This window comes from Cydia splendana, chromosome 6 (assembly GCF_910591565.1).
Source record: "Cydia splendana chromosome 6, ilCydSple1.2, whole genome shotgun sequence".
NCBI classification, from domain to species: Eukaryota; Metazoa; Arthropoda; class Insecta; order Lepidoptera; family Tortricidae; genus Cydia; species Cydia splendana.
In genome coordinates this window covers 7,503,554-7,524,860 of record NC_085965.1, presented here as the reverse complement: position 1 = coordinate 7,524,860, position 21,307 = coordinate 7,503,554, and the positions used below count along the sequence as shown (strand labels likewise).

Here is a 21,307-nt window from a genome sequence, read left to right as displayed (position 1 = left end):
GTCCTTCTGCCGCTGACTGTACTCACCGGCGGTGGTGTCGAGCGAGTCGAGCAGCTCGCTCTTGAGCGCCTCCAGCTCCTCGTTGAGGTCGCGGCGCAGCTTCTCGGCCTTGGTGCGCGCGGCGCGCTCGGCCTCCAGGTCCTCGTGCGCGTCGGCCAGCGCCGACTCCGCCTCGCGCGCCGCCTTCTGCGCGGCCGCGCGGAGCGCGCCTTCCTCGTCGGCGCGGCTGATCGCCACGGCCAGCTCCTCCTCGCGTTTCGCTGTTCAAAACAAAAAAAAACAATCAAACATTCATATAATATCAGGCGTGGCGTGGCTCACTCCGCGATTTCGTCGCGTCGCAACAAGTAGCTACAAGTACATCCGTCCCACACCAATTTTAGTGGCTAGCCATAGGCCGCGCGTGGCGCTTGCGCCACCTAGCGGTCATATCTGTCCTAATCGTACCTAGCAGTCGCGTTTTGTTAGAGAGTGAATCTTCTGCACCTAGTACTATTATTTATTGTAATAATATTTGAAAATATTATATTACGATAAACCACATATTTCATCAAACCCAAATGATAAACAAAGAACGAAGCATATAGCTCACTCCACAATTGGTTCCCGTGTTCAGATGAGCCTTGGCACTGACCGAGTCTAACCTCTGCCAGTAGTCCTCGAGTTCCTCTTCAACAACAACAGCAATGGTAAATTCAACTTGAATAAGACCTTGGTCTTCAGTTGACACCACCGTGTTCACCATCACATTGCATAAAAAGACAGCCACATTTCGATAGAACATGATGCTAGGTTCACTCAGCAACTGTCAACTGGAGACCCACCTTAACCCGCTTGGGTTTACTAATAGTAATAACTCACCCAGTACAATCTACAGCTCACCCAACTGCGCTTTCCTCTCGATCTGTTCCTTATTCTGTAGTCAGCACCAGCTTGCACTTGGCACGGTCCTACTGCCTGAGCTGATGGTCCTTACATTTCTCTACTACATACTCCTATTTGAGTAAACACTAGAAAATTGACCAACAACTTACCAAGCACAATCTGCAGCTCATCCAACTGCGCTTTCCTCTCAACCAGCTGCTCCTTGACATCTTGCAACTCAGTTTCCAGCTTGCGTTTAGCGCGATCCGCCTCCTGCCTGAGCTGGTGGTCTTTAAGCAGTTTTTCTTCTAATTCAGCGATGGCAGACTCCTGCTTCGCCTTTAGCTTGCTGAGGTGTTTAGCCTTTTCTTCTTCTTCGGCTAACGCTTGTGAAAGGTCGTTGGCACGTTCTTCTAGGATCTGTGTGGTGAAATTGTTGATGTTAGTTTCACGGGACCAGAGGGCAATCGATTTGCATGAATATACACAACTATTTCCATCATTTTGTGCAGGACGACAAAAACAACATTATAGAAATGGTTTTACATTGACTAAGTGTCATTAAGTCAGATCAGTCGCGGGTAATGGTCTCACAAAATTAATCATTAAGTAACTTATATTTCTAGCGTGTATTCACAGTATCGAAGTAGGTGTCATATACATACCTTCTTTTCTTTGACGAGTTTCTGGTTGGTGTCGTCGCTAAGCGCCAGGTCTTCTTCCAACTTCTTCAGTTTGGCGTCGCACTGCACTCGCTCCAGTTGCAGCTTCTGCCGCGCCGCCTCTTCCTCTTCCAATTGTTCTTCGAGGTCCTGAATGAATAAATTTTCGTTAGCTTGTAAGCATTTTCTTTTATAGGCTAAGTGATTGTCTCTTATGATAAATCTAGATTTAGTCTTAAAATATATATCAATGAGTTCTCGTCCATATTTTAAAAGGATTTTCCTGACGAGTGAAACAGTTTCATTTACAATACAGGAATACACAAGAGGACGAGATGTAAATCAGAATGGCCGTGTCGGAGTAAGATGTCCAGACCCAGACTGTCAAAAAAGAATTTTGTAGAAATCAGAGATCTCTCAACACATACCTGAATGTTAAGCTGCAACCGTTTCTTCTCCTGCTGCAGCGCGCTACATCTCTCCTCCTCCTCCTCGATCCTGCCCTCCAGGTCATGCAGTAGTTCCTCCAACTCCTGCTTCCTGGCCGCTGCGCGTGCGCGCGATTCTTCCGCTTCGGCGCATAGCTCCAACTCCGCCTGCATAGTGAGAATAAGGGATTATGGTGACATGAAAATCTTACACTAAATATTATAATAAGCATATTATCGATGTTGATTACAGGATTTCGGAGCTTTAGATATGACTAATGATAAGTTTCTACATTTAAATTGCAAATCGTGTATGTAAAGGTGTTAAAAACCTTTCTGGTAACATCTTACACCTGTACAGAGTAAAAAAAGAAAACAAGTAGAAGTAGATATCTTGAGTCTGCTTTTTATCTCACAATTTTGCTCGACCTTATGGCGATGGGATTCCAGCATGTTCTGGATCTGTCGGAGCTCGTCAGCTCCTGTTTCATCACCTCCAGAAAAGTACACTACTACTAGATCTTACCTGCAGCTGCTCAGCCAGCTGCGTCTTCTCGGCGCTGGCCTGCTGGAACTTCTGCTCGTACTCCTGGCAGCGCTTCATCTGTGTGTCCAGCTTGTCGCGGATCTGGCGGAGCTCGTCTTCCTTCTGCGTAAGCTTCTCCTCCTGCTTCGTCACTTCTAGGAGAGGTTTCACCTAAAATGTTGGGTTAAAGCTTAGTGGATTGTCGACTGTTTTATCTGATGGCTAGATAGATCTCTCCTCTCCTTTTTATAAAACACATATGATGTTTATAGAAGAGGTTTTTTACGCATTGTGTACATTTGTCTGTGGACTCTAATGTCAGCAAGGCCCTCAATAATAAATACTTCAAAACATCAACTCATCCCATACTAAATTCTTTCCAGTAACTGCTGTGTAAAATACCCATTTAAAAAAATGAATCATACAATTCATACACAAATGTATATTGATAGACTAGGTCTATAAAACAATAAAGAAAAATAATAATTACAGGTGGTGATGTTCATCATTAAATACTCTGCATTTAATGAGATTATAAGTTATTCTATTAGAATAAAATCTCAAAGTATAGAATACAAAGCAAACGAAAAGAACCATAATTTTGTTTAGAATTAGATAATAACAAGTAGATATCTTGAACTTCGAACCCTCCCAAGAAATAATCAATCTACACACATTCACTAATCAAAACTAAACATAAACAATATAAATAAACTTACGAGCAGTGGAAAGATAAACTTGATAGCTTCGCACCATTTTACATACTACAGTCTGATGAACAAGTGGGCCTATTTACATAACTTTCGCATTACACCGAGGCTGTTGCCAAAACTCTAGGTCGGCTATAATAACTAATTGTTTTAGTTGAACGCCGATGGACTTGGCATAATAATAACACGTGTTGTACTTAGAACTGGGTTAGTGAGTCCCATTGACAATGCATTTATATTTATAAGCACGACAGCCGAGAATTATGATTTATGCCTATTTGATTCTCATATATAACAATTCCCCGTATAATTCGGTATCGAATATTATGCGCTAGATAGATCATTACTTAACCTTTTGAAAGTCACGCCCACCAAGAAGAATGCGAGGCGCGTCAACGTGAAGCTTGAGGGAATGCACGAAGGTTGATATTGGGCTGTAGCTACGCGCGTCAGTTGACATCTTTGGTGGTCAAAGGGTTAAGAACCCAGACCTCGATATCAAGTGTCAGGTAAAAATTTACAAGTTGGTAAAGTAAAGGCCTGTCTGATAGTAGAATTAGATAGTAGATAATTTCACATACGAAACAATGAAGTTAAATCTTACCTTTATGTATAATCTCCACCATTGCCAATTCCTGAGCTTGAGGTAAGCTGCGCAGTTCCTCTGGATAATTCTGATCGCATTCAGTTGCTGCAATCTCTTTTGGTAGTTCCGTCTGGCCAGGAACCCTCGGCAGAACGCCTGGAAGTTCACAATCAAGTCCGTAATCTTATAATCTCTTTCCTCTTCCAAGTGGGCCAGTACACCAGCTCTGAAGAAGATCTTTGACTGACCAACGCGGTAGAGGTTATGGTCGAGCTCTAAGGCCTCGATCATTTGCTCGCATGCCTTCTTTCCGTCCATGAAACCTTTAGGGATGATGTTGGGAGTGAGCAGTTCATATCGCTGTCTGAACTCCTGGAATGGAATGCGGTTAGGGAATCCTTGTCTGCATATCCTGATGCCCTCCAACACACCGTTACATCTGAGCTGATCTAAGACCAGAGGGGCTTCTATCTTACCCGCCCTCTTTTCGTGGTTAGGAATGATACACCTGACGAAGTTCGGGTTTGTGTTTCTGAGTGTGGCCATAAGTTTTGTCAGCTGCTCCTTGTACAATTGAGAGACTGTTCTGAACATGCCCTTTCTCGTTCTGGCACCGAATTGAGTGTCAGTCATGGCTTGCTGTGCCATGCCGACGATCTCAGCGTCCTTCCAGATGTGACATACGAACGGATCCTGGGAAGACTGAAGAAGGGATACCACATTTTCGTTCAGCGGGTCCATGTTCTTCATCAGCCATTTCTCGGCGGAATAGTCTACTTTACCAGCGTAGTGGATGATCGCGAAGTCAGCGATGCCACGGAAGTCGGTCTTCATGAATTTGGGGTGGACGGAGTGAGCGGAGACCAACTTCTCGACGAAAGTTTTATCTGTGGCTTTGGGGAACCAACATTCCTCGTCTAACAAGGCCATGATGCCCATGGGTTTGTCAATAAGGTCGATAGTCGGCTGGAGATCGAGGCCGAAATCGATGAACTTCCATTCTATGCCTTCCCGCTGGTACTCCTCCTGTTCTAGGATGAACATGGTGTGGTTGAAAAGCTGTTGGAGCTTTTCATTTGTGTAATTGATGCATAGCTGTTCAAACGAGTTGAGGTCGAAGATTTCAAAACCGGCCATATCGAGGATACCGATGAAGGAAGCTCCTTGCCTCTTGGTCCTGTCTAGAGACCTGTTGATCCTGTTGACGAGCCACCTGAAGAGCCGCTCGTAGCACGCTTTGCCGATGGCTTCCACTGAGAATTCTACTTGTTCTTTCGTCTGCGCTTTCGTTACGAAGTCGCGACCGACTTTGATCCTCGGCTTGAGGAAGGCCTTTGTCATCTCCGTTACGGAGAGACCTGGAAAAGACAAGCAAATGGTTAATACTGAACTGTCGTAGAGTACATTGGGTACTAATAGCTTCAAGAGTTCAAATAACCATAAGAAGAATGATCTCATTATTTTTATACACTTTTATTCCATGGATAATGGCATGGATTGTAACGTAACTATAGACCTTGGCTAATTTCCATATATGGCACAAACGGAAGACGTAGTTTTAGAAGATAAGTTTACCAACTATGTATTACATAAGACATGTATCAACTTACCGAGTAAATGAGCAATTTTTTGAGCAACAGTGTTATCAGGCAGCGTAGCCTGGTCGGAGTTCCTCTCCTGCTTGAATTGCATAGATCCAAACAGCAGCGTCGCCGAGACTATTCTGAATATCGAGTTGAAGTCCTCATTGTTCATGCCCATGATGTTCATTGACTTAATGGTGGCTTGGAACTCCAGGGCGTCGTCGATCCCGGGCACTGTAAAGGATTCTACGCTAAGTGTAAAGTGGATGTCGTTCAAATTTGGAAGAATGTTAATTTATATGTTTCAAAATTTTAATGCCAAACGGGTGGTGTATTCATATCAACATGCAAAATAATACGACAAGGATTATTTCGTGCGTTTGTTTCAAAAAGTATGTATTCAAATATTAACTTTTTAGCATTGTTTAAATTATTTCCGTCGCATTGAAATGGCAGTTGTATCTTTAAAGCTTATAATGCTTAGTTTTCTTGGCGATACAAGTTACAAGATAGCTTAGTATGAATACCAAAGTCAAATAGACCTTCGATCTGTCAAAAGTTGAGGGAGGTCACTAAAAGTAAACGGCAATCAGCAGCTTATTATTGCTACTATAAGATTTTCCAATAAAAAAAAATGTAATTTCAATGCCACAAAAATAATTCAAACCAAATAAACTTTCAAATGCAACCGTACCTGGTAACGCAGCATTGGACAGGAAATGGTAACTCTTCGGGTCTTCAAGTATGTACTCCGCGCGCTGCTCCGGCGTCGCGCCGGTCAGGAGCTGGTAGAAGATGTGGAAGGTCCGCTCGTCTTTCGCCTGGCGTATGGCGCGCGACTTCTCCAAAAGGTACGTCTCGATATTCGCGCCGGCTATGTAGCCGGACGCGTCGAAGTTTATTCTTATGAATTTGCCCTGGAATGGAAAAGGGGGAATTTTAAAAAGGCTTGACACGCTGAACAGCTTAACGCTAAGAAATACGGTTCTGTATGTTCTATGCTAGAATGAATTTTGTCGTTAGATATGAGTGGAAAACAGGCATATGTGGATCAGACTTGCAAATTTCGGTCGCCTGCGTCTCTCTGGCGATGGCGGTAGGAATTTAACAGTCAAGTAAATTTTTGAAAACTCGCTCACTACACATTGCTTAAAGTTAAACCAAAAGACAAGGTTTGGATTGAGCTTTCGTGGATGGCACTATCTTTATAGTAATAGAACTATAAAATAAAATAGATATAGGTAATTGGTTTACTTACGAATCTTGATGAGTTGTCGTTTTTGACTGTTTTCGCGTTACCAAACGCTTCAAGTATGGGGTTGGCTTGCAATAATTGTTGTTCTAATTCGCCCTGAAAGGAAAACATGGGTGTGATTAAGTCTGTTCAACAATACTGTCAGTATTTTGGAGAAAAATACTGACATTATTCGTCGGGTATTGATGAATGTTAGTACAAACACATGACAGAAGCGTGGGAGGGTTAAAGTGTATGTGTTAGGGTGAACACTGAATTACTACCAATTATGGTTTAGCAAAATTTACCTCAAATGTTCCATTGGTCTAAGGGTTAGCATGAAATGTAATGTTGGCGATGTTAGAGACTAAATTTAGAAAAAAATTAAAAACGGTTATCCAAATATTGTGAGTATTATGACTTAACTAGAATCTATCAGGTATGGGGAAAAGTAATTAGAATAGATTTTTAATTATTTTACATGTAGTAAAAAAATCTATTGTATTTAAAAATATCTGAAAGAAAAGGTACCTACTCAAAAATATGTTGTTCTAGTAGGACAATGAAATTAGCAAAACATGTGAAATTAGAAATTATCAAGCAAGTCCAAAAGTTACTTCATTAGCGCCCACAGTACTCGTTTCTGTACAATTAACAGTAGTTAAACGGGCATGTCGGGCGCTAATGATGGCTAATCCGTTCGATACACAAATAGATACATGAACTAAGTCATTCTGAACTCGGAATGATATAATATCTAGACAGTATGGTCCCAAATCCCAAAAAAATACACATATTACGTATAATAATTATATACATAAATGTTTCACATAGGATACACAACGCAATATAAAATAGATGGAAAAAGCTCAAGTTGGTGTCCCGTCTACGCTAATTTTGTACCGCCAATGTACGGTCACGTCATACTTGATGTACTATTTGGCATACAGATTTAGCGTAGCTTTTCACTTAGTGTAAGGCCTGAGTGGACGCTCGAGTTGAGCGTGCAGCGGGGCGGGGCGTGCGGCGTGCAGTTAAACAAATGCAAACGTATAGGAGCGGCCTTAGTGCGCGCTGCTCATATCACTTGTGGGCCCGACGCCACGCTGCACGCCCCGCCGAACGCTCCGCTTCGAGCGTTCACTCAGGGCTTTCACTTATGAAAAAAAAAAACATTTTGCGTTGCACATCCATATAATCCCAAGCGTATGTGGCGATGCGATGGTATAAGTTGGAATTCCCTTATTGGACTTACTATTATCAACTGTGGTGAGGGTCCCTGCAGTAGTTCCAGGCATCGGGGAGGGGAGAGAAAAATATACATCAGTGCATGTTCAGAAGTACAGTACAAATAGACTTAAACTGTAATGGTTGTTGCTAGGTACCTAGCAAAAAAGCAAATAAACTTTTTAATAAGGAAAATAGTACAAACAAACCCAAATTGAAGATAAGAGATGGAAAACCAGGTTTCATAAAATCAAAATCAGGGATGAAAATCATTTATTTTCATTAAAATCCAAAAACTACTTTTACAGTACATATGGTCCTATTTTCCCGCACTAGTGCGTAAAATAGCACTTTACGTGCGAGGTCAAAAGTTTAAAGGAGCATATGTACTGTAAAACGTTGTACGATACGCGTGCGAATAGGTAATTCGCAACTCGTGTCGATTTAACGCCACTCGTTTCGAATTTCCTCTTTTCCGCACTTGTATCGTAAATAACTATTGAACTATGTCTGTACTTAGTAACAACCATGAATAAGTAGAGAAAAAGAAAATTCTTGCAATTTGTGGCTTGACCGTAGTCATACATTTTAATAAGATGTCGTTTTGAAGACAGATTTTAAGGCTCTATCCTGACTTGTAACAAATCGGTGTGATATCAGTCACTATTATCTGGTTGACGCAGAAACGCGGGTTTTAGTCAGGGAAGGTTCTTAGTCTTGTGTCCATATGCAAGAATTTTCTGTAATTATGTATAAAAGGTGCTATACAGCGAGTTCACAAGCCACCTCCGACATGCAGGTGTGCTAAAATATACCACTCTTTTATAATAGGATGTGACAAATCTTTTACAGCAAGGAAATAGCGAAAATTTACTTCTACAGTATCATCATGTACACAGCGCATATCTTTAGAGCTTACACATATTCGACCTTAGGGTACAAAATAGCTTTAAGTTTGGAACTAGCTGTCACTCTTGTCCTCTTACCCTCACACGGTAGTCGAACCAGTAAATTTGTGAGCGCTTGAGCAAAATAAAATGTTTATCAAAATAACCTAAAACTTGATGTTATTTTAATAATCGACACAAAAAGGACCGATCATTTTTTTTTTCTTATACTACGACGATGGCAATCAAACGTGCGGCCTGGTGTTACGCAGCCACCGCAGCCTATGGTCGCTTGCAACTCTATCATATTTATTCTTAATTCATCAATAAATGACAATTGCAGGGCGTTTTCCTGTCCTATCAAGGTCGATGTCTGTGTAGTAGTATTTACTATGTAGTAAATAATTTGAATTCGAATTTAAGCACACGATGTTATTGTGTACGTGTATAAATATATTCTCCATATTTTCCGCATTACAACGACCACCATTTTAATTATAATAATGACACGAAACGTTACTCATATTCATAATACCAATTAGCAGCCAGACTCGACGAATATGTCACTCTGTATGTGACCCAGAGGCGACATTGTTAAATAATCGTGCATACCATAATTGGTGCATTTCTTACAAATTATACAACATTTTGTTGGTACATTTAAGCGTAAAATATACTTGACAATCTTTTTATACTGATAGCCAAAACTTTATATCGCTCGATACAATGTTGTAGACGTTTAAGTCCGTGATCTGGGTAAAATTGAAATAAGTATTCGTTGGTCGTAAAAGTTCCTTGTTTGGCCAAATTTACAGTCACAACACATTCGTAACCGTTACGAAACATTCGAACGTATTTAGATATATTATTTAAGTAATATTATTATTTACTGAAACGATACCTTAAAAATTTAAATAAGTTGAAACGTGAAGCAATGTCAGATTAGTATAAATCGCACCTGACTGTACCAAAAAGGCATTTAACGAAAATGGCAAGACCAGCCTTATGTAAGCTTGCGAACGATATGGGGCTATCGTACATCTTAAAGTAACGTACAAGAATTAACTTTGCTTCGCTTCGCTTTTAAATTATACCTTATGTACTGAGAGACAAGGTCGAAAATGCTATAGAAAGCGTAATGTGATAAGTCTTTTTTAAAGTGTCGTATATATAACTCGGATATATTTACGAGTCTGTACACTCAATCGATCCTTGTCTTATTAAACCTTATATGGAATTTATCTCTTGAGGTGTGAAATCGAGTACGAATAGTCCAATTAGTACAATTTAATGTAAACCAATCGGGATGCAATAAAATTTCGAAGCAAGTGTAAAACTCTCGTTAGTCGCATCGCGACGTTAAACGTCGCACTAGTTAGTCGATCAAGGTCTAAAATGTGCCCTACATGTAAGGCAGTAAGTTCAAAATTGTAGTTCAGCGAAGCCAAATAATGGTAAGCTATGTCTTTCATTGGAAACTCTTCAAGAACCTGCCGTGTAATTTGGTGATCATACTTATGGTAATAAATATTTTAGTCTCCATTTTCACCCGGGATTTTTTCGTGCCAAAAATACTTTTATAAAATCTGTTTCGCTGCGATACAAAAAATAGTTTTACGTTTTCAATACCGGAGGGTTTTAGATATTGTTATCTGATTGCAGTGAAGTCAGTTTACACTGCAAAGTTGACAAATACACACGATTGGCAAATTGACGACAGATTTTCCTATTAAACATGTACTTAAAACAATACTTGGGATGTACTAAGTCAATAGACAAATACAAATTGCATTGTCCAAAATACAGTCAGCAGCAGAAGTTGCTAAGCGGGCGAGGTGTTCACAATGATCTTGACGCGACCTTATTGTTAAAAAATAAGAGCGTGTCAAGGTAATTTTGAACACCTCGCCCGCTTAGCAACTTCTGCTGCTGACTGTACTCGCGTGATTTAAAGCTCTGAAAAGCCGATATAGGCTTCAATGTAAAAAAGATATGACAAACAGTTTATATTATATTAAGGTACAATAAAGGAGTTATAGAAACACTCTTACCGCTCCAGATCCTTTAGGTTTTGAGGCAGCGACATACGCGAGGTACTGTATGACTTTTTTCGTATTTTCTGTCTTTCCGGCGCCCGATTCTCCTGTGCAGAGGATGGACTGGTCTTCGCGATCTGAAATACAGCAACAAAATATTTAAGTAAAACATTACATGCCTAAATAGTCTAAATACCCAGTTGCATTTCTAAACTAGCGACGCAACCAAATTGTTACACGAATAAAAGTTCGTTTGATGGAAAATCTCAATGAAACACCACAAATTGACCGTAGTTCTGTAGAAAGCGACCAACTTTTTATTTTTGTCAAAGTGACTTACACCCTAACTCAGTAGCTTTGGTCGCTTTCTGCATTGATAAAAAAATTGAGTTGGTCGTTTTCTGCATAAATACGGTCAATTGATCTGACTTGCGCGTGCGCGTGCGCTACAATGTTGGAGCCGCACACGCACACGTCACGCAAGCGGTGTGCCGTCTCTCATAAGGATCTGTATACTACAACGCCGCACGCGCACGTGCACGTCACGCACACGCAGCCGGTATGCACAGGCCTTAAAACGTTCGCAAAATTGTATTGTATGGGAAATTCAATAGTTCTTCGCTGAGTGATGATAATAATTCAGTCAATGGTGGTTGCTGCAACTGCCTATTGTTTTTAGTCTATCAATAATATATTATGGGCCGAATGGGTTTGTCACGAGGTTAAGTACAGACTATCAAAAATTTGAAGGAAGGTTCGGAAAATTGGCTTCCTATGTCTTTTGCACACAGCATGCTTGTCAGTGACTGTCTTGTTTTATAGTACTGATCAAATCAAGTAAGTAAGATGATTGACGTGAGAAAGATCTTCAACAAAGTTTACTTCAACTCCGTAAAAGATGCGTATCTAAATGTCACCGGGTCATCTTTTAACGACACCTAATTAACGTCACATTGTTGTTTAGTTATGAGATTGTAGTAAACCCAATGGTTTATTGCAGTGCGATTACGATCGCATAATCTGATACCTACCACTTTAATAACAACTACATTTTTATTTTATTTATATCAAAACATGCATACAGTTAGTCATACTTACAAACTAAACACACACAAGTTACTAACTAAACATTGCTGCCGCTCCTAGACGCTTCCGGTGCAAAAGTGCCCATAATACTCGCGGCATTGCCGCGCTGGATGGCTATGGATAGCCTTTGCACCAGAAACGACTCGGAGCGGGGGTCCTCCCCCTTCTGCCTAAGTCGACGGCCTATGTCGCGCACCATGTTTTTCGCGTCCGCCCCCCAACAGCCCGCCGTTTCTACCGCGAAAGGGACAACTACATTTACATTCTTATAGTATACAGACTGTTTGACCCGAGAACCATCATTGCTTCCTTTCCGGGAGCTGGAATTTATGGAATCCGTCACTTTTCTCGGGCCCTTGACCGCGGGCAGCCCGCTGACTATAGGATGTGTCCGCCTCTGTACTACTTACAAATTTTTTAATATGTCTTTTTGTACAATAAAGAGTTTACTACTACTACTATGTCCAATGGTAAGAAAACCCTTCCGCTTCCCCAGCTAGAAATCCTTCAGGCCTCCTGCTCTAACTGTTGCCTAATTTTTCGTAAGCGACTGTTACTTATAACTTTCCGTCCAAATACCTAAGAATTTGGATTCAAGACTTAATAGGTTTAGTTTTTTGTAGGCCCACATAAAATTTCCATGACGTACGGATTATATGCCATGAAGGCTTTGTAAGTATGCCATGATATGTATTATCTTTGTCCAGCAAGCAAGTCGTGAGTCAACGCATCTAACTCATAACAACCTAAACAATGCATTTGCATACGGAACCGCAGCGTATCTTCGCCTTTGTTTACTATCATAATGAAACATCGTGGGCGTTTCTAGTATGACTTGGTGAGCGACTGAAAACTGATCCATCAAGGATTAGAGTCAGGGAATCTAACCTTGCGCCCAATGTCCTCCTCTTGATTAGTACGGTCAGTTGCCTAATCTTGAGTCAACGGTAATGCCAAAGAAGTACGTTTGCCATCTAATCTGAGTGATTTGACCATTTTAGGCTATAAGAAAATATGGACGAAGAGAACCTTGGCACACCATGCAACCTCAACGATTTCGCGGACTTTAACTTGATGCTCGCGACACATTTGGCTGTGCAAAACAACGAATGAGATGCAACACTAGTATTTGTCCAAATACAGCCATATGTACCATCATGAGACCTTGGTTTCAATTGCGTGGCGAAAATGACGAATTATTAATATACCTGTAATCATTCATTTATTGTCTCACTCGTTGCCGTCTTTGTCAACTGATCAGCCTTATGAATCGATCCTAAACAATGGGTTGGCACGGAACCGGCGCATCCTCACCTTTGTTTACTATCATTACGAAACGCAAACACCGTGGGCGTTTCCTGTCGGACCTAGGTTCTTTCTCTTATACAAGCGAGCGTTTCGTTCAGAAGAACCAATGTAAACGGCGACCTCAACGTCCATATAGCTGTTTTGGATCTTGAGATCATATGTGTGCTGGTTAGTTAGAAGCAAATGCTCGATTGTATATTTAAAAGCGGTGGGAATAGAACTAGTACTTAGCGAGTGACGCGATCGAATGTCGTTAGGTTCAAAGGGTTAAATTCGCTAGAAGAATGTGAAAGGGATATCAGACACGAAGCGAGAGATAGTTATGATTATCGAGTCTCTGTTATAAGTGAGTTAAGTGACGTTGTTGAAAAAATAAATATTCATGGAGAGAATTTTCTACTTAGTTCATTTTCTACTGGTTATGCTAGTTTGGTAAGGATTAATAACGCCAGGTTTTCCAACCTTCTAATATTCAATTTTGATTTGCATTATACGTATTTTGTTTGAGCTCAAGCCTGTTCTTACCAACTCAATAGTTAGAATAAGTTTCTAAGTGATTTAACATTTGTAAAAACCATCACCATAGTTTTGGTCAATTTCGGTCGAGGTCTAAAAAGAGCACTCTAATAACATGTCCCAAGACCTGTCATAAATCTTTAAAAAAAAAAAACAGGCTCAGCACTACGAAGCCGGAGATAAGGCCGACGGAGCCATTTGTCTAATTGTTCACTAATGGGCGCGATACGGCGCGCCTATCTCGCTTTGTGGTTAGTTCGTGATTCAAGAGGAATGCGCTAAATGTCTGAGCGGTATTTGAACGTGCATACAAGTCAGGACGTGGTGTTGATGTTGAACAATATTGGAGCATGTCTCGTAAAACTGAATCGGCTTCTGGTCGGCGAAAACCTATTTGGTGTGATTTACAAGAAGCCACGACTATGTAGCCTAAGCTCTGTATGTATACGATAAAGGTCAATATAGTCACTGACACTAGTATCGAACTCGTGTCAAGATTTTATAGAATCATTAAATAGCTTGCGTCCATTATTTGAGCTATCTACTTGTCAAATTCCATCAAAATTAAAACAGGGGCCATTTAGGTCCGTTGTCACGGGTCTCCATTTTCCATTTAATAGAGCGTTGAGGCGACTTAAGGTGGTGACGTTTGGATGTCAACTGAAGCTGCATAACTGTTGCGACATTACTGCTGCGGCTTTGATGCCACCGCTATACCTGTCAATTTTCTTGATAAACTGTACGGCAGGGTGTGTAATGATCCGTATAACAATTTTTGATATATTTTCAAGATATAACAACTTTTGATATAATTTCATGGAGTATAATCACTTAAACGGTATAATGAACTTTTGATATAACAACAAAATAACTATTTTCATGGGGTATAATGCTTAATCGATATAAAAGCTATTCGATATAACGTTTACTGGGTATAATGAATATTTTTATAAGTATTTATGGTATAATGTATAAAAATAAGTTGAGGTTTGTCAGTACTTAAAAAACATTTATTTGTAAAGTAATAAAAAAGTCGGTTCTGGCGCTTCGCCGGCCGCTACCGCGGCACGCTCGCTTCGCTCGCTCGGCTCGCGCGCTGTAGGGTCGCAGTTCTACATAACACTCCTCCTCGCTTCGCTCGTCGTCGTACCTAACTGAGACCTGCCTTAAGTTCGAATACGTAGGTTGTTATAATCAGAGATCGGACAGATTGGCGTCATTGCTCGCAATAATGTGGACATGGCTCCAAATTTGATTAAATAATTAATCATTTAATTATTTTTATTACCTGAGATTTAATTTTGTTCCCTAGTCAATAAATAGCACTTAAATAATTTAAATATATTTTTGATATAAAAAATGAGTACCTACAGAAAAATTTAAAAACATGCTGATTATTTTCTTTAATAAATTTACATTATAAGAAATCTTTGTGTTATTTATTGATTAGGAATCAAAATTAAACCTCAGGTAAGAAATTATTAAATGATTAATTATTTAATCAATTTTGGAGTCATCGTCTACATTATTGCGAGCAATGTCGCAAATTTGTCCGATCTCTGGTTATAATAGTAGTAAATATTACAAATTATACCAGTACTACATTATGCCAACTGAGCGTTATATCGAACATAATTATATCACATATACGTTATACGCTGTTAATGTTAGATTAGATGTTGTTATATTACAAGTTCATTATACTTGACGATAGTTAGACTCTCTAAGAATATACCATGTATTGTTATAGCAAAAGTGCATTATTATATGGACCGTTACGCACCCTGTACGGCACTGCCACTGCCGCGATTATGACGTTCAATCCGTCACTCATTTTATCAAAGACATTGACTGAATAGTAATGCAGCTGCAGCTAACCTCCGAATGTCACCTTTAAGCACCAGGCTGTGTCATTGATGGCGATAGAGTCTGTGCGGAAAGCGAAGAGTCGTGGAATGTATGGGAACTAATACATTCTGCGACTCTTCTCTTTCTGCACAGATTCTACATCGTGACATTATATCTCCCCATCGTACATTCGCCATCAGATATATCGGAGCGGCCAAGGTGCTAACAAATATCTCAACACGCCTCTATTGTCAAGGCGTTAGAGTGCGTGTTCACGTTTTTTGAGCACATCGGCCGCTCCGATAAATCTGATGGCGACTGTGCACGGTGGGTGTCTCATAAGTATTAACTTTGAGGAATACTGACCTTGTAACATAGAGCGGTATGCTGTGTCGGTGATGGCGAAGACGTGTGGCGGTACCTCGTGCCTCTTTATGCCTTTGTACCTCTCCATGATCTTCTCCGTGTAGATGGGCAGCTTCTTGTACGGGTTGACCACCACGCAGAAGAGGCCGGAGTATGTCTGCGGAACACATTTTTAAGTTAGAATCTTTAATATTTCTATCCATCATTCGTAAACATACTCTAATAACAGAAAAAGTAAGGACAAATGTGATGCTGAGGGATGAAAGTCATGTGACGAGAAAGGTATTACGGATAAATGTGGAGGGAAGTACGAGGAAAGGAAAACCGAGGAAAAGGTGGATCGACTGTGTGAGAGATGATATGAAACGAACGCATGTGAATGATGAGATGACGAGCGACAGAGAGAAGTATGGAAAAGAAAGACAAGCTGCGCCGACCCCAAGTGAATGGGACAAGGACAAGAGAATGATGATGACTCGAATACATTGGGAACAATTTTAAACTTATCAACGTGTAAGACACAGTAACAAATAATCGTGACAATAACATAGAGTGAACCTTATTGAACCAATAAGCACTAGCTTCGTATTCGAAGGCAGGTCATCATACTGTTTCTGTCTAATCTTAGATTTAAGGCTCATGTTTCTTCTACTGCTCCGAATGTCACTAATCTAGTAACGCGAAGTCTGCAAGACTCTGAACAATTTAATAAATATCGTACTACTTGTACTTAGATACGAGTAGGTATAGCATCTTAACAAGTAATGATGAGATATTAGCGATACGACCTCTGTCGTCAATTTGTACCTCGGTCAGATAGTATGGTGTTGTTAATTACTAATGATGTACATAGGTACGAATACGAATTGCAATTCGTTTCAATGCCCTATAGAACTATAGAACTACGAGAAAGATACAGCAATGGCTTTAGTTGTATTGTGACCTATGCTATGCTATGAAAAGGTATTTAAATAAATACCTTTTTGGAACAATTATCACCTCCCATCAGGTGGGACGATTATCAATTTCTTGTTAGATTTTAATGTGAAAACCAAATATCAACACATTCCCTCCCTTGCTTTAGTATTCAGTGTGCTTGGAAAAGTTTTAAAAGAACATTCTTGGATTCAAACATATTCCTCTCATACATATGAAATGTTTTCATCTCATACATATGTCATGTGTATGTACCTAATCAGTGAAGTGTCAGTAACACACAGCCGTGGTCCAGTCCAATGAGCAACAATAAATCAAATCAGCGAGTCAAATGATCGAATGATCTCAGCTTCAATACTGGGTTCTAGATCCGGATCTGACAAGAGGTGAAGCAGATTGATTTATTTGACTTACTTCATTGCAGTTGCAGCATAATTATTATTGACTTGACGATATAAACAAATATTTTGGATTTTTTACAATGCAATACGAATACTCTCTATTGCTCACCGCAATAAAAAAAGGAACAGTGTACCACGAGATCTGGAGAACGTTTCAAAGAAACGAACCTTTGGGGTTATCCATTAATTACATCCCACATAAAAATACGGTCTAATTGAAAACCTCCTCCTTTTTTGTAGTCGGTCGTTTCTGATCTTAATCCCTAGTCGAGCTTGCTGTCAAAGTTTGCTAATTTAATTAGGTTTGGCCGATTACCATATTGCAATTGTCAAGGATTTAGAGTTGAGTATGACTTGCTAGATACAAATTTTTAAAACATAAACGGCTTCTGTCCCTAAGTACATACTCATACTCATACTCATTTATTTATAATATTATTATTTCATATTACTATCGAATCTAAATTGTCTTCAGCATTCCAATCAATTAAAATATAATTAAAAACATTATTTCATACATTCAGGCACCGACAGAAGTTTTATTAAAAATATACCTTACCTCACATAGAGAGAGTCGATTTTTAATGTTCACCATTTAGAACTCCCAAGGTTTAATATTTGACCGCGCCCGCGAGTTCAAAATCAGTTTAATAAAATATATTGCGTGGGGTTCCATTTGTATTTAGAACGTATTGACTTCATTGGTATTTCATCACCACAATCATATGACATTAGATTGAGCGGGATGAGGATGATTTGAGGACAGTTTATTGCAACTTGATACAAGATCATCTTGTGTGAAATATCTCATCATTTTAAGTGTAAGTTAAAAATAGGTATCATTATTAATCGAACATTTTTACATTGTACCTAATGTAATAATATTTTGGAGAATAAAAAAATACACCGAAATATTATATAGCATCATATAGCATAATCTTCTCCTTTTAGAATACGAATAAACCCAGTTGTAAGACGTCTTAGATTAAAATCCTGTTAGAAGATAAAGGATCAGAATTTAAAATGCTAAAACCCAGTCAATGACACTTAATATCGAAACAAAAAATGCTTCGCTAAATAATGATTAATGTGAGTATAGTAACACGGGGAAGAAGAGTAACTTGTATTTCCAACACTTGAGGGAAAAAACAGCATCGCATCGATACCACGTACCAACGAAGACGAAAGTGACTTCCCCATCCGCTTGTAAGAAGTGATTCACACAGATCCGCGAGATTCCGTAGTGTTAGGTAATACTGGAATGCTTTCTAGAGCTAATTGATGAGACATCAATATGTCGTTAGAGAATATGAGTCATGGGAATGAGTGCTTCCGATGCAATCGGAAGTTGTTAGGATAGGGTGGTTGCAGACTTCCACTAACAATTCGACACACCTTTCTCGTTTATGACGGCTGAAAGGAAACTTCAGATCGGTATGTTGTTAATAATGAAAAACGTAGGGGATCTTCGCAAATAACTCCTTTCGCCTCACCACGAATTCGGGTCCCGATTTCGATCACTTATTTCTAAGAATGAATATGCCTTAAGCGGTTTCGTTTTTGGGTTTTTCCTTAGCGATTGTCTCATGGTTGTGTATAACGGTTTAATACTAAACTCTTGACACGAGCGTATTATGGCACGGGAAAATAATGCTCTTCTCTGGGGTCAAGTTATCGTCAAGGAGCTCATTATTATAAGATTTGTAAAGACAGGATTGGGCCAAGAACGCAGTATAAATAAAGTAATGCGTATACAGGTCAAGCAAGGAGCGTCGCCGACAATAAAGTATGCGCAAACAACCAATTAGATAGAGAATTATTGCTTTGAACTAATTGCTGTGATCGTAAAACTATTATCGGGACAAATCAATTTGTTGTAGTAGTTTATAATGGACGGGTTAGTTTAGGCGCTCTAAGACTAAAGTTGTAAAAGGACTGATTGTTAATAATAATAGAGTATCCAACAAGTCCTCAGATCAATTCAATGTTAATGTTACTTAAAAACGACATTTTGCACTCAAATGACAAAACAATTGTTTAAACTGAGTCCATATAAATGACCCAAGGCTTAGCGTTTGAGAAGTCGACCATAAAGGCTTTCTCGCACTTTCGTGAAAAATCGTGAGATTTTTATCTCTGTCTGAAACTACTATATAGAAAGAAAGAACTTTTATCCTGTTCTCATCACGCGATACCCGTGACCATAATATGCGTTCTGTATAATTATTAAAGTAACGTAAGATATCCGTTATCTCGGTCGGCGACTACAAAGCGCGCCTGTTTGATAACATTATCGGGGGCAATTGCTCCGAATCAATTTGCGATCTGACCCGGCGTCTAGAGGACGTGTACGAGTAAACACACTTATTGTTTAGCTATTCGCACAAGGATTTTAATCCTTATATAGCCTGTTCGCTTTTCTAATATCAAGTAGGAACGCCATACTAAATTACTAATACTATGGCGAACTTGATCTTAGAAATCGGACAGGCGCCTAATCGCACTGACTGAAAAGAACTTTACATTTAGAAAACAGTCCTTAAAAGGAAACAATTCAAAGGTCTAAATGTTTAACCCAAATACCCAAGTTATCTTCAAAACCGGAAAGCTCGATTATGTAAATATGGACAATCAAACAGAGGATAACAAAGAAACAAGCCACATTTCTATGTAAAACGTTTAAATTGCTGAAGGCTACGCCTACAGATAAAGTGTAAGCAATAGACCGTAACAAATTTACACAAAAGGCTGCGCTAGATGAATATTCGAATAAATTACGTAGACAATTAAGTTAATAGTGAACCTAGTTAAGAAGGTAGATACATTTAAATGCCTGATAATGATGCTGTTTCTAAGCTTGAGTTGAGTTTAATACATAATACTGTAGATAAACTGGTACAATCTAAATTATACGATAAAAAAAATGTACTATTGTATGTATATTAAACTTTATGTTATGTATATTATAATGATAATGACATTTCTTGACGGTACGTCTTAATTTACACATATGGATTATCGATTCATCTGCTTTTTAAAAGCTAAATAACAGATGTAAAGAAAGGATGCGAAAAGTTGGGTAGAAATGTAGAGAAGGAGGAAAAGAGGTCCATATATGCACAATATCGTGATGAGGCAGATGGGTTATATAATTGACTTGCACCTTAAGGTTTAAAAAGTAATTTTCTTACCATTTAAAATTTCGCAAATCTTTATCGTCAACATTGTTTGCGTTTTGGCTTGTGTTGCCGGCTTAGACTTAGAAAATAGATCTCAGGTTGCCTTTCAATACGATTGGGCAAGAGTGTCAAAGCCCATAAACACTAAACTTCCCCGACCAGCCATATGTCGCAGCAATGTATCAGTGTCGCAATAGCAAAGCACAAAAACTGCAGCGGCACGGTTTCCACGAGGCGGCCTCCTTATTCGGCATCTCCTTACTAGGGCTCTCCTAATAAACTGATTGAATGCTATACAGCTATGCTGTAAATAGCAGCGTTTAGCTGTGATTTGGCTTGCTGCTTTAGTATCTTGACGTTGGGTTTACGATCACCTACGTCCTTATATACGTTTTATTTGTCGTCGTTTTGTTGGCTTCTGATAAAAGAAGATCACATTTGCAAGATCGCATAACATTGTTCACCAATGAGGAACAGCATAGTCTCGACCTTTAACCTTCCAACATCGGTTTTGTTTGATAGTGGACATCTGTTAGTACCTATTCTATATGGCTCCGGTCAAACTCGAAAGTAAAAAAAACAAATGACCCAGCAGTCATCAGTACACGCGGACTGTCATGTGTTGACGCGCGCGCGCACAAAGAAAAGGTAATGTAGGATGACTCACGAGTTCACCATCCAAGCGTTTGGCAAAATGGCCGCTATACTTTACGAGCGTTTTTATGGTCAACGGGAATCGCGAAATTATGGACATAGTTGCGAAGATTTTATGGTGGTAATTCTGCGACCAAATCTGGTTTTGGTTAATAATATGGTAGTGAATATTACTCACTGAATTTTTCTTTAAAAGTATATTTCTTGAATAAACATGTCACCAAAATCGGAAACTTTCAATAGGAAAAAGGACACGTTTACGACTAAAAC

At 39.5% G+C, this 21,307-nt stretch overlaps 1 protein-coding gene across 1 annotated transcript in view; it reads right to left on the bottom strand.

Annotated features, from left to right (window-relative positions):
• Positions 1–21,307, bottom strand: part of LOC134791329 (myosin heavy chain, non-muscle) — a 97,142-nt gene that overhangs the window by 20,258 nt on the left and 55,577 nt on the right. Inside the window, exons 2-13 of the mRNA XM_063762345.1 lie at positions 15,868–16,024; positions 10,759–10,880; positions 7,849–7,872; positions 6,618–6,710; positions 6,054–6,276; positions 5,387–5,593; positions 3,795–5,134; positions 2,481–2,651; positions 1,955–2,122; positions 1,530–1,676; positions 1,035–1,284; positions 27–260 (exon numbers count right to left, since the gene is read on the bottom strand). Of these exons, the coding sequence (XP_063618415.1) occupies positions 27–260; positions 1,035–1,284; positions 1,530–1,676; positions 1,955–2,122; positions 2,481–2,651; positions 3,795–5,134; positions 5,387–5,593; positions 6,054–6,276; positions 6,618–6,710; positions 7,849–7,872; positions 10,759–10,880; positions 15,868–16,024 (3,136 nt within the window). The remainder of the gene's footprint in view (positions 1–26; positions 261–1,034; positions 1,285–1,529; positions 1,677–1,954; positions 2,123–2,480; positions 2,652–3,794; positions 5,135–5,386; positions 5,594–6,053; positions 6,277–6,617; positions 6,711–7,848; positions 7,873–10,758; positions 10,881–15,867; positions 16,025–21,307) is intronic.